Here is a 13,776-nt window from a genome sequence, read left to right as displayed (position 1 = left end):
CTAAGGACTTTTTACATTAAAAACATTTTTAGTCATGTGTATGTGGTGACAGGAGCCTGTATGTACACATGCATACAGACACTCTGAGAAGCAGAAAAGGGTGTCAGATTCCCTAGAGCTAGAGTTACAGCCATTTATGAACTGCCTGGTGTGGGACTTGAACTCAAGTCCTCTGTAAGAGCAGTAACTGATCTTAACAACTGAACCATCTCGCCCACTCAACTTCTATTTCAAGTTCACAGCAGCCCTTCCTATTGTAAGCCTTCGACTAGCCCTTGAAGAGAACCGGGGGCAGATCCACCTGGGTGAAGGGGCCCTGTAACTGCCAAAACAGCCATCCCCTCCAACACCAGCCAACTGGTCCTCATGACATCCTGCTTGTTGACCCCTCAACCTTCTGACACATCCCACTTCCTTGTTAGGTTTTCTCCATGTTAGAGTTTTCATTTGAAATGTCCCCCACGGGGCTGGAGAGATGGCTCAGTGGTTAAGAGCATTGTCTGCTCTTCCAAAGGTCCTGAGTTCAATTCCCAGCAACCACATGGTGGCTCACAATCATCTGTAATGAGGTCTGGTGCCGTCTTCTGACCTGCAGACATACACACAGAATATTGTATCCATAATGAATAAATAAATATTTAAAAAAGAAAAAGAAAAAAAGAAAAAGAAATGTCCCCCACGGGCTCACGTGTTGAATGTGTGTGCTCCACCACAGGTGGTATTTTCTGGAAGACTGGCACGTTAGAGGGTCAGTGGGGCCTGGACAACAGAAGTAGGCCGCTGGGGGGTGGTCCTTAAAGGTGGTAGTCCAGCCAACATCCGATTGCATGCTGATCTGCCAAGTGAGAGGCCTTTACCCCATGCGCCAGCCCCCAGAAACTCTGCTGTGCCTTTCCTGCCATGCTGGGTTAGAACCCTCTGAAACTGAGAGCCAAATTAAATCCTTTAAATTGTTGCTGTCAAGTATTTGGAGCAAAACTTTGCTTTCCTCCACAGCCCACACAAGCAGCTACCAAACTCTGTATTTTGTATAATAATGTCCATTTCCTTCCCCAGGCTGCACAAAGCAGGGATTCTTCCACCACATGACTCAGTGGCCCACGCCTGCACTTAAGGGGCCCACACGTACCTGTAGAGTGAACAAGTAGCGGGTGGGGTGTAGCAGGCAGCGTGAAAGATGGTAATTAGTGACTCAGGCACCAGCTCTCCCCAGCTGAAGAATCTATCTGTTCAGGGCTAGGGAGATGACTCAGTGGGTTAAGTGCCTGCCTGACAAGCTGACGGCCCGGGGTCAGTCAACAGAACCCATGGGAAAAAAGGCAAGCATGGCATCATGTGCCTGTCGTCCCAGCTCTGGGGAAACTGAAACAGAAGGATCCCTGGGACTCTCAGGCCAGCCAGCCTTCTTGGGAACTTTCAGGTAGGGAGAGATCCTGTGTCCAAACATAAAGTGGAGCTGGGTATGGTGGTGTAAGCCTTTAGTCCCAGCACTCTGGGAAGCAAGGGCAAGCAGAACTCTGCAAGTTCAAGTCCAACTTGGTCTAGAAAGTGATACCCCATCTCTGAGGAATGACACTTGACACTGTCCTGTCCTCCACATGAATGCACACCCGTGTGCACATGCACACATGCAACTGCACACACACAAAACACATCCCAGGTGGGACTGCCTTCCAAAGTGTTCTCCACGGGCTTCTGTTTGTTTCCTAGGGTCTCAAAATGATCTAGTGAAACATTTCCAAGACCTCCATCTTTAAAAAGGCAGAAAATAGACTTTATTCTAAAAAAACTTTTCAAACACTGTTCTGAAAAGGCAAGTTTTCTTAAAAACAAGTATTTTCCCAGTTTCTGATGCTTCTTACTCCGAGACTGGCCCTCCAGCCAAGATTCCACAGCACTCGGCCCACAAGCATTTGGCCTGCAGCCTCTTTCTGCAGGGGCTTCTGGACAGTTCAGAGCCAGGCAGAGAGATGGCTCCAAGGCTGGGATACTGTAGACCCATGGGGGAGGCTGGCTCACATTGGCTGCTCCATAAAGGGTCTCAAGCCAAGGCATTCTGGGCTCCCGGACTGTGTCCTGGGGAGTTTGTGGGGTGGCAGCTGATCAAAGAGGCCCTAGCTGAAGTTAGCTGGCTCTCCTGCTGAGCTGGGCCAGCCAGAGGCCCAAGTGTGTCCTGTTGTGACAGGGGACTACAGATTCTCCTGAATGCCTTGTCATGTCTCCAATGTGCCACGAATAACAAATGTCCCCTAAGAAAAGCCTGCCATCCTAGGGCCTTATGCCCTGGTATTCCTCGGGAGCACACCAGGCCAGGAGCCTCAGCAGCAGGGAAAGGTCTTGTCCACAGACTCCTATTACGTCCCCACTGGACACAAAGTAAGCCCCCTGCTCCACACAGGCCCTGGCCCTCTCCCAGCATCCTCAGAAGCTCTGCTGGTGGCCACACCTTGCCTCTGCCAAGCTGTTGCTGTCGGTATAGTTCAGACTCTGGGGCCAGCCTGGGATGGGCCCGGAAGGAGATTCAGATGAATGACTTGGCCAGAGTTACCATGTGATCCACACCACATGCCACGTCCACAGGCTCACCGGGCATCGTCACCTGGAAAACAAGCCCCAGGACACAGTGAAGGGAAGGGTGAGCAGGCTCTGGAGTGCTTCTGGGAGAGACAGGGACTTGATGGCTCTATTTCCCTGTGCAGCTGAGGCTCCTGCCTCTACCTCCCGTGCTGGGTTTACAGACATGAGTCCCACACATGCTTTATGGTACTGGAGACAGCCCCTAGCCAGGGCTCTGTGTGTGCTAGGCAAGCACTCCAGCTACTGGGTCTCCCCCTCAGCCCCACACTAACCCACAGCCACCCTACCTCCCTGCCCATCAATGGCATCACCTCTGGTAGCTACCCTAGAGAAGTGACCCTGGAGGATACATATGCTCCTGGTACCATTGTCTGTGACAATGGCTTCCAGATTCCCTGCCTGAAGGCTGATTGCTGTGGGATAATGCTTTTTGTACACTGTAAAGATGTGTCACTTGTACTGGTTTAATACAATGCTGACTGGTGAGTAGCCAGGAAGGAAGTATAGGCGGGCAACCAGACTAAGAGAATTCTGGGAAGAGGAAAAGCCAGACACAGTTGCCACCCAGACACAGAGGAAGCAAGATGAGAAGGCTGCACTGAGAAAAAGCACCAAGCCACATGGCTAAAAGTAGACAAGAATTATGGGCTAATTTAAATTTTAAGAACTAGTTAATAGGGGGCTGGAGAGATGGCTCAGAGGTTAAGAGCATTTACTACTTGGTCTTCCAGAGGTCTTGAGTTCAATGCCCAGCAACTACATGGTGGCTCACAACTGTCTATAATGAGATCTGAGGCTCTCTTCTGGCCTGCAAGCAAATATGCAGACAGAATACTGTATACATAATAAATAAAATAAATCTTTAAAAAAAAGAGCTAATTAATAACCCTGAGCTAATAGACCAAACAGTTTATAATTAATATAAGCCTCTATGTCTTTCTTTGGAACTGACACCTGTGGGACTGGGTGGGACAGAAACTTCCGTCTACAGCTGAGTGTTCAGTGACCTTTCTGTGGATCACTAAGTACTTCCCAAGAGTGCAGGAAAGGCTTCTGCCTGGAGGGTCTAGTGTGGGAACAGGGACACACTGGCACAGTGGCTTCTGTCACTTTACCTATTGACCCGTCCTGCAGCCATAAGCTGGATCCCATGTGTCCCCCACCATGGCCACCTGAGACGCAAAGTTTCTGCTACATCTCAAAAGGCATTAGATAAGGGCAGTGGTAGCCCAAGCAGAGACGGGGATCTCTGTGAGTACAAGGCCAGCCTGGTCTACAAAGCGAGTTCTAGGACAGGCTCCAAAGCTACAGAGAAACCCTGTCTCAAAAAAACAAAACAAAAAAAAACGAGACATTAGGGTCTTACCACAGATCTAGCCAGGCTACCTGTCTGGGCCAGTCTTTGCTCCAGGAAGACCTAGTCCTCAGCACAGCAGGAGGCTAGCGTCCTTCCCAACCTGTCACAGAGCCTGTCCAGGAGGCTAGCGTCCTTCCCAGTCTGTCACAGAGCCTGTCCAGGAGGCTAGCGTCCTTCCCAACCTGTCACAGAGCCTGTCCAGGAGGCTAGTGTCCTTCCCAACCTGTCACAGAGCCTGTCCAGGAGGCTAGCGTCCTTCCCAACCTGTCACAGAGCCTGTCCAGGAGGCTAGTGTCCTTCCCAACCTGTCACAGAGCCTGTCCAGGAGGCTAGCGTCCTTCCCAACCTGTCACAGAGCCTGTCCAGGAGGCTAGTGTCCTTCCCAACCTGTCACAGAGTCTGTCTGTCTTGCTGTTTTAGAGCCTTCCCTGCCTTTCCTTCCCTAGACTGACCAAGTACAAGCAAGTTTCAGAGCTACACTGGGCCACCCAGAGGGCTGGTCCCTCCAATCCTCATTATTTTGTTCTGGCTCAAGCGCACACATGCCACAGTGCACTTCAAGTCAGAGGACAACCTTCAGGAATTGATTCCCTCCCTCCACCTTGTGGAAACTGGATTTATTAAACTTAGGTAGTCAGGCTTGGTGTCAAGTACCTATACCCAGTAGGCCTTCATAGGCTCTAAATTTATTTTTTATTTTTTTCTTTCTCTTTTTGTTGTGCTTATGCTATACATGTGTAAATGTATATGTATGGTGTGCACAGTGCAATGTGTGGACTGTGGTGTGTGGTATGGGTGTGCGCTGTGCAATGTGTGGACTGTGGTGTGTGGTATGGGTGTGCGCTGTGCAGTGTGTGGACTGTGGTGTGTGGTATGGGTGTGCACAGTGCAGTTTGTGGTATGGGTGTGCGCTGTGCAGTGTGTGGAATGTGGTGTGCGCTGTGCAGTGTGGAATGTGGTGTGCGCTGTGCAGTGTGGAATGTGGTGTGCGCTGTGCAGTGTGTGGACTGTGGTGTGTGGTATGGGTGTGCGCTGTGCAGTGTGTGGACTGTGGTGTGCACAGTGCAGTGTGTGGTATGGGTGTGCGCTGTGCAGTGTGTGGTATGGGTGTGCACAGTGCAGTGTGTGGAATGTGGTGTGCGCTGTGCAGTGTGTGGTATGGGTGTGCACAGTGCAGTGTGTGGTATGGGTGTGCGCTGTGCAGTGTGTGGAATGTGGTGTGCGCTGTGCAGTGTGTGGTATGGGTGTGCGCTGTGCAGTGTGGAATGTGGTGTGCGCTGTGCAGTGTGTGGACTGTGGTGTGTGGTATGGGTGTGCACAGTGCAGTGTGTGGTATGGGTGTGCGCTGTGCAGTGTGTGGAATGTGGTGTGCGCTGTGCAGTGTGTGGTATGGGTGTGCGCTGTGCAGTGTGTGGAATGTGGTGTGCGCTGTGCAGTGTGTGGTATGGGTGTGCGCTGTGCAGTGTGTGGAATGTGGTGTGCGCTGTGCAGTGTGTGGTATGGGTGTGCGCTGTGCAGTGTGTGGACTGTGGTGTGTGGTATGGGTGTGCACAGTGCAGTGTGTAAGTGTTGAAACAGTGGCTGACCTCAGGTGTCCTCCTCTAGCACTCCCCATGTTTTTGTTTTTTTGTTTGTTTGTTTGTTTCTTTGAGACAAGGTGTCTGACCGGACCTAAAAATTATGGTTTCAGCTAGACTGGCCAACCAGCAAGCATCCGAGGTCTGACTCTCCCCCTGCTGTGGGGCACTGAGTTACAGACTACACAGTGGAGCAGAGCTTTTCGTAGGCGCTGGGGATCCAAACTGGAATCTTCATACTGATACAGCAAGCACTTTACCCACTGAGCTGTCTCCCCAGCTCCCTTTTCTTTGTTTTAGAGACAGGATGTCACTATGGAACCTTGGCTGGCCTGGAACTCACTATGCAAGCCAGGCTGGCCTCGAACATATAAAATCAGCCTGCCTCTGCTTACTGAGCGCTGGGATTAAAGGTGTGTGCCAGCACACACTGAATTGTTTCAGTTTTCAGACAGGGTCTCCCTACATAGCCTGTGCTGGCCTAGAACTTGGAGCATTCTCCTGCCTCTGTTTCCGGAAAGCAAAAGTGTACACCACCATGCCCGTTTTCTCTTTTTTTAACCACTGTTTCTATTATCGTAGCAACGTATGTATCACTATGATACATACATAGTAATAAGCAATGCTATACTGTAAAAGGACATTGAATGGAAAGCAATGACCATGAGGTCCAGGGTTCCATCTCCAGGCATGGTGGTTCACACCTCTCATCCTAGCATTTGGCAGGTAGAAGCAAAAGGACCAGAAGTTCCTCACTATACAATGAGTTTGAGGCTAGCCTGGGCTACATGAGTCCCTGTCAAAATAAAAAAATACACAGGTATCAAGTACCTCCTAATAACTAATAACCCAGTCACCCTATGCCCTGCATCCTACTGAGAACTACTTAAATCAAATCTTGTGTTCCTCACAGGCTCTCAGTGCAGAAGGGCACATGCCAGCCTTGTGGCTCCCTGGGCACACCCTGCATAACTGTGCCTTCAGACCCTTGCCCAGGTGTGGAAGCGGGATCAATTGGCCAGATCCCTATTCAGTAGTCCTTCCTGCTGGCAGCCGCAGAGAAGCTATGACCTCCTGGGCAGTTTCCTGAGTTTAGGACAGAAATGAATGCCTACAACAGGTGGCCTGGCCTAAAAGCACCGAAGTGGCAGGTGCTGACCGTGAAGCTTCCTCTCCATTAGGGGCTGCCGGTGACAGCAAATGAAGGCAGGAACCACGCCACGCTGTCTTACAGCCTCCCCAAACAAAACACCTTGGAAAAAGCTGCCACACAGACCACTGAGCAAACAGAAATGGGCCCCAGGAGACAGAGGCAGCCTGGAGCTGCTGAAGCTGCCCCAGAACAGCAGTGGCCGGCTGCCCCCTGATGACCTAGCCAGGTGGGCTCTTAGCAACCTCTCAGGCCCCTTGAGATCATCTATTTACCTTCCCTGGGAAAGTGCCTTGCCATGATCATCCGCAGCCAGCCCACTGCACTTAAGCACATGACGCCGTTTCCTAGATGCTCAGGCCATTAGAGCCCAAAACACAGCAAACTGTTTGCTCTCTGCTTGCTGGCCAGGACCTTGGGAGCAGCAGTGGCTCTGAGACTCCAGTGCCCCCTGGCATGTGTCTCTCAGGTCTCTAAAATGACTCCACAATAAGTCTGTCCCCAGTCATGTGGGGAGTTTTGGTCTCTGGGTCTCACGGAGCCCAAGCTGGCCTCACACTCCTTGTGTATCTGAGGATAACTTTGAACTTAGGATCCTCATACTTCCACCTCTTGCTCCCAGGTCCTGGGATTACAGGTGTGCTCCACCATACTTGGTTTATGTGCTGCTACGGCTCATTGAACCTAGGGCTGCTTTCATGCTAAGCAAGTCTTGTTTTTTCTTCAGAGAGAGAGAGAGAGAGAGAGAGAGAGAGAATACCTCACTAGATAGTCCAGGCTGACTTGATTGTCCTGCCTCGGCCTTCCAAGTGGCTTCACCTATGACTTGTATGTGTGACTTCATAGGCTCCCCCTCTGGTCCCGCAGCTCACTGTGCAAGACAGGCTGTGCTATGGGAGCCGCACGCCACCCTGTGCTATGGCTGGATCTCAGGTATGCCTTGAAGGCCCGTGTGCTGAAAGCTGGATCTCCAGCTCAGTGCTACTGGGAAATGGCAGAAATCTATAGGGGTGGAGCCTACTGAGATTAGGGATTGGAGATGCCGTAACTGTCCATTGCTGAGATGAAACACCACGGCCACAAGCAACTTGGGAAGGACAGGGTTCATCTGGCCATGCCTCCATGTCATAGTCCATCATCAAGGGAAATTAGGGCAGGAACCTGGAGGCAGGAAGTGAGGCAGAAGCTGTGGAGGATGCTGCTTACATGGCTTGCTCAGCCTGCTTTCTTATGCCCCCGGGACCACAAGCCCATGTGGCATCACCTACCGTGGGCTAGGCCCTTCCACATCAATCACTAATTTAAAAAATGCCCTACAGGCTTGCCTATACCATGTTATGGAAGTATTTTCTCAGCTGAGTTTCCTTCCTCTCAGATGACTCTGGCTGTCGTCAAGCTCAACAACAACCAAAAAAAAAAAAAAAAAGAAAAGAAAAGAAAAAGAAAAAAAGAAAAGTAGCCAGCATAGGGAGCATGCCTTTGAAGGTAATAATAGAACCCCAACTCCTTTCAGTACCTCTGACTCCAGCCTCCATAAGGTAAGCAGCTTTAAGGTCACATGTCCCCTGCTATGTTGCACTGCCCTGCCAATGGGTCAAAGCAACTGACCCCAGCAAAAGCTTCTAAAACCAGGAACCAAATTAAACATTGTCTCTTAAGTGGATGAACACAAGCATTTTGTTACAAGAATGAAAAACTAATGAATCTGTCAAGTCCTCCCCTGCATCTAATCAAAACGTGACAAAAGACAATGGAGTTGCCTGGCATGACCCCTTGGGGCTCACCAAATGTACAAGAAGGTGGACAACAGGGTGCTACCAACAGAGTGGTCACTCGGGCAGACAGGCTCATCCCTTCAACAGGAAAGCATATCAGGAAGCCCACGGCCAGCAGGATGCCATTCCTCTGGCTGACTAAGTGCAAGAGGGTGCATGCTGAGAATGGAGTTATCAGGTTCCAGCAGCCTAGACGTGGACTCTTCCCCAGCAGCTATGCTTTCCCAAGTTGCCTCAGCAGGTAACCAGCTGTGATGATGACTACAGATCATGAACATGACAAGATCTAGAGTCCTCTAGGAGACAAACCCTTTGGCTTGGCTTGGGGAAGTTCTAGATTGGTTAGCTGAGGTGGGAAGACCCATGCTGAATGAGGATGACCCTACTCTATCTGCCAGGGTCCTGGGCTTAAGAAAGAAGAGAAGGGGAGCTGAGCACCAGCGTCATCTCTCTGTGCTTCCTGACTGTGGATGTCATGTGACCAGCCGCCTCACCCTCCTGCTGCCATGTCCACCGCCATGATGGACCAGACCCTCAAACTGAGACCCAAAAGAAACCCCTCCTCCCTTAAGCTGCTTTTGTCAAAGCAACAAGAGAAGAAACTAACCCATCTACACTCATAGGTGACAGGCCTGGGAAGCGCTTGCTGTTCCAACACCCAACTGTTTCCACTGTTTTCCAAGGCCACACTCAAAAAGAAAAGAGGATGAGTGGGGGAAGGCGGCTGTGAAGGGGGTGCTGGCTCTCCAGACAAGACCAGCAATAGTCTGCAGGGAGATCTGCATGCACATGTGTGCTTGTATACATAGTTCCTTGAAAGATTGGATTTTGATAATGTTCCTAAATTGTGAAAGATTTTTTTCTTTTGTTTTTCTTTTTTTTTTTTTTTTTTTTGGTTTTTTGAGACAGGGTTTCTCTGTGGTTTTGGAGCCTGTCCTGGAACTAGCTCTTGTAGACCAGGCTGGTCTCGAACTCACAGAGATCCGCCTGCCTCTGCCTCCTGAGTGCTGGGATTAAAGGCGTGCGCCACCACTGGCCCGGCAAGATTTTTTTCTTTAAAGACTGGGTCTTGCACAACTCAGGCTGGCCTCAAACTGGCCATGTAGCTAAGGATGACCTTGAACTTCTGATTCTTCTGCTTCTACAAGTGTAGTGCTGGGATTAGGGGTGTGGGTCACCCCACTAAATTTACATGGTGCTGGGGATGGATCCCAAGGATTAATGCCTGCTATGCAACTACTCTACCAACTGAGCCACATCTCTGGCCCACCTGGGAGCTTCTCACAGGGACTGGACACTGAGTAGGTGCAGCAGGTCCTGGGATGCACTGACTGCACAGAGAAGAAGGCTGAAGACCTGCACACTTGGAGGCTGGTGCTACATCCAGCCCCGCCCATCACCTCCTCACAAGCCTCCCTGGCGTCCATCCTAGATGGCAACACACAATAGGTCCTGGACTCTCTTTTGAGAGCCAAAATAGGTTTGGCTTCTCTTGGCATGCCCTCCACAACCTACCCCTGCATGGTCTTACCCTCTACCCTCCACCCCCCACCCCACCCCCGCCGCATGGTCTTACCCTCCATGGGAAATACTGGTCTTCAAGGCGTCCAATTCCCAAGCACCCTCGGATATTCTTGCCCCACACAAACAGTTCTCCCTTATCTGCAAAGAAAGGAAGGCTTGGCTGAGCTACAGAAGGAGCAGATCATTAAGAGGACGGCCTTACAAGAGTCAGGGACAAACAGAACTTACTGCTCAACTTAGCCTCTGGACTGAATCTCAGAGAAAAGCACCTGAGAGAATGTTCTATCCATAAACCAGGCCCCAGCCCAGGCCTTCTGCCAGCCAGCCTAGGGAGACAAGTCTGTGTGTGAAGCAAACCCCACGGCTCCCATGCACAGCCCTCTCTGCTCATCTTGACGGCCCGCTGCCACCCATAGCTCTGCCCTCTCTGGCTGACAGTGAGGCAAGACAACCAGCTCTGAGTTTCAGGGTGTAGGTGTGTTCTGTGAGGAGCTGTAGAGCAACTAGGTTGCTAACTGTGTCAGGGCTATGCCTGTGTGCTGGGCACTGGGGACAGAACAGCAACTGAAGAAACGTGTTTCCTGTCCTCATGGACTTCACCTAGTAGAAGAGCCAAAATGAACAAATGAACAAACTAATAAATACAATGGTTACACCTTGAAGAGAGTGCATTACTGCTAAGCAGGTCCCTCACTGGCAAAGTCTAGGCAGTCATTCTACCACTGAACCACACCCCAGCCCTTCACTGGGGGATTCTAGGCAGTCATTCTCCCACTGAACCACACCCCAGCCCCTCACTGGGGGATTCTAGGCAGGTGCTCTACCACTGAGCCACACTCCAGCCCCTCACTGGGGGATTCTAGGCAGGTGCTCTACCACTGAACCACACCCCAGCCCCTCACTGGGGGATTCTAGGCAGGTGCTCTACCACTGAACCACACCCCACCCCTCACTGGGGGATTCTAGGCAGGTGCTCTACACTGAACCACACCCCAGCCCCTCACTGGGGGATTCTAGGCAGGTGCTCTACACTGAACCACACCCCAGCCCCTCACTGGGGGATTCTAGGCAGGGGCTCTACCACTGAGCCACACCCCAGCCCCTCACTGGGGAATTCTAGGCAGGTGCTCTACCACTGAGCCACACCCCAGCCCCTTACTGGGGATTCTAGGCAGGTGCTCTACCACTGAGCCACACCCCAGCCCCTCACTGGGGGATTCTAGGCAGGGGCTCTACCACTGAGCCACACCCCAGCCCCTTACTGGGGATTCTAGGCAGGTGCTCTACCACCGAGCCACACCCCAGCCCTCTCACTGGGGGATTCTAGGCAGGAGCTCTACTGGTGAGTCATATCTCAAATTACAAAAGACTTCAGTTTTAGAGAGCAGCTTATTACAAAGTCACAGTGGGAGCCTCAGAGTGAAAAGGAGTCGTGCCGTTTGACTTAGGCATGGAGGTCAGTTACATGGCGGACTAAAAGTACCAGAAAAAGCAAATTTAGGCTCTGGTAAGAAGAAAAAAAGGAAAAGTTAAGCTTTTCTCTTAAGATGTTTGACGGGCAAGGAAGCAGCAAATCCCTGGGAATCACTAGAGTGACATGCTCACGGTAACTGCTGTCCAGGACTGCAGAGCAGCTGCCTGAGCTGAGGTGTGGTGGCAGAACATGAGGAAGACCACGGTCTGTCTAGACGCCTGTGGAGCTACTTGCTATTTCATAGCTCTACAGCCTGTCCAGTCAGTCTCCAGCCAGACGCCTCTGTGGGCACCCCTCCCCAGCACCGTGGAGGCTCTGAGCTTTACCACCCTGCATACTCATTTCCGCATCACTCACCCACACATGGCCCAAAGCTCCCTGGTTTTCACTAGCACTCTACCAATCCCTTCTCCCTACCTACCCCCAACAGGCTCCTCCTAAGAGATCACACTACAGCAGATGCCTGACCACAAAACAAGGAATCCAAACCAAAACACCAGCATGAAAGGAAGGTATGTGTCCTACAACACAGACTAGACTACCTCGACATGGCCTCCCTCTTTACTTATCCCATGAAGACATCAATCTATTGGATGGATAGATGGATGGACAGACAGACGGACAGAGGATGGATGAGGAAGGGAGGGAAGGCTAGAGGACAGAAATGAACAGCTATAGAGATGGCAGAATGGAGGAAAGAACAGACAGAAACACGGGTGGATAAATGGTTGGCTATAAATGGATGCAGGTTGATGACAGAAGCTGAGCACTGTCCCAGTTTGAGAAGGAACAGATTTTGCCCTGTCTGCCCAGCAGGGTAACTTACTGGTAAGTGCGGCAAAATGGCTAAGACCGCATCGGATCTGGGAAACCTGGACGTCGGGGTTGAACTCCGTCAAGCCAAAGAGCGTAGGTGGAATCATTTCTGGAAGAGCCGTTTCCAAGAGGTTTGGTCCTTTCCCAAGAATTCCGTAGCCCCAGACGAAGATATGTCCTTCTTCTATGTTACAACAAAAACAGTGGTTGTGAGTGGTACAGCCCTCCTGGACATGAACACTACAGGGACTGGCGAGGGGCTCAGTTGGTAGAGTGCATGCCTAGGAAGCATAGAGCCCTGGGTTCTGTCCCTAGAAACCAGGCATGGCAGAGCATGCCTGTAATCCCCGAACTCAGGAGGTGGAGGCAGGAGGATCACCTTGGAATATGTGAGTGAGACACACTGTGCTAGCAGGTTGAAAATGACTCTCTGCCTTGATTAAATACTTGTCTATGGAGTCTGGCTAGGGAGGAAGCCAAACTCAGCAGAAACAACCAACTTCTTGAGAGTAATGGGGGGAGGGTATCCATAAAACCCACAGGCATACAAAATTTTGGACATTTTCCCCACCAACAACTCCAATTTCATACTGATTGGAGCCATACCAGATACAAGCCATTCTGGCCAGATTCTTAAAACTCTTAGAAATGAGCTGGGTGGTGACACACACCTTTAATTCCAGTACTTGGGAGACAGAGCCAGGCAAATTTCTGAGTTCGAGGCCAGCCTGGTCTACATAATTCCAGGACAGCCAGAGCCACAGAGAAAACTCTGTCTCAAACAAAGCACACACACACAAATAGACAAACACACACACACACACACAACTTTAGAAATGCTTTTTGGGGGCTGGAGAGATGGCTCAGAGGTTAAGAGTATTGCCTCCTCTTCCAAAGGTCCTGAGTTCAATTCCCAGCAACCACATGGTGGCTCACAACCATCTATTATGAGGTCTGGTGCCCTCTTCTGGCCTGCAGGCATACACACAGACAGAATATTGTATACATAATAAATAAATAAATCTTTAAAAGAAAAAAATGCTTTTTAACTTGCTTTCAGGGGAGTAGAAATTTTGAGTTTTGCTATGGGATTGTTTGTCTTTATTTTTTAGATTTAGATTTATTTTATGTGTATGAGTCTTTTTTATTTATTTATTTATTTTGGCTTCTCGAGACAGGGTTTCTCTGTAGCTTTGGAGCCTGTCCTGGAACCAGCTCTTGTAGACCAGGCTGGCCTCAAACTCACAGAGATCTGCCTGCCACTGCCTCCCAAGTGCTGGGATTAAAGGTGTGCGCCATCACTGCCCAGCTGTGTATGAGTCTTTTGATCAAATGTGTATCTGTGTACAACATGAGTGCCTGATGTTTTGAGGTCAAAACAGGGTATCAAATTCCCTGGAGTAGAATCATGGATGGTTATGAACTGCCATGTAGGTGCTGGGAATCAAACCTGGGTCTTCTGCAAAAACAAGTGCTCTTAACCACTGAGACATCTCTCCAGCTCCAGGTATTTAAAGATACAGTCT

The 13,776-nt window shown here is 50.4% G+C and overlaps 1 protein-coding gene across 1 annotated transcript in view; it reads right to left on the bottom strand.

Annotated features, from left to right (window-relative positions):
- Positions 1 to 1,752: 1,752 nt before the first annotated feature.
- Positions 1,753 to 13,776, bottom strand: part of Rcc1l (RCC1 like) — a 32,839-nt gene continuing 20,815 nt past the window's right edge. Inside the window, exons 9-11 of the mRNA XM_075977626.1 lie at positions 12,261 to 12,434; positions 10,013 to 10,098; positions 1,753 to 2,599 (exon numbers count right to left, since the gene is read on the bottom strand). Coding sequence (XP_075833741.1) covers positions 2,522 to 2,599; positions 10,013 to 10,098; positions 12,261 to 12,434 — 338 coding nt within the window. The 3' untranslated portion in view covers positions 1,753 to 2,521. The remainder of the gene's footprint in view (positions 2,600 to 10,012; positions 10,099 to 12,260; positions 12,435 to 13,776) is intronic.

Source organism: Microtus pennsylvanicus, chromosome 1 (genome assembly GCF_037038515.1).
Source record: "Microtus pennsylvanicus isolate mMicPen1 chromosome 1, mMicPen1.hap1, whole genome shotgun sequence".
In the NCBI taxonomy this organism is placed as follows: domain Eukaryota; kingdom Metazoa; phylum Chordata; class Mammalia; order Rodentia; family Cricetidae; genus Microtus; species Microtus pennsylvanicus.
This window is presented reverse-complemented; position numbering and strand designations above follow the sequence as displayed.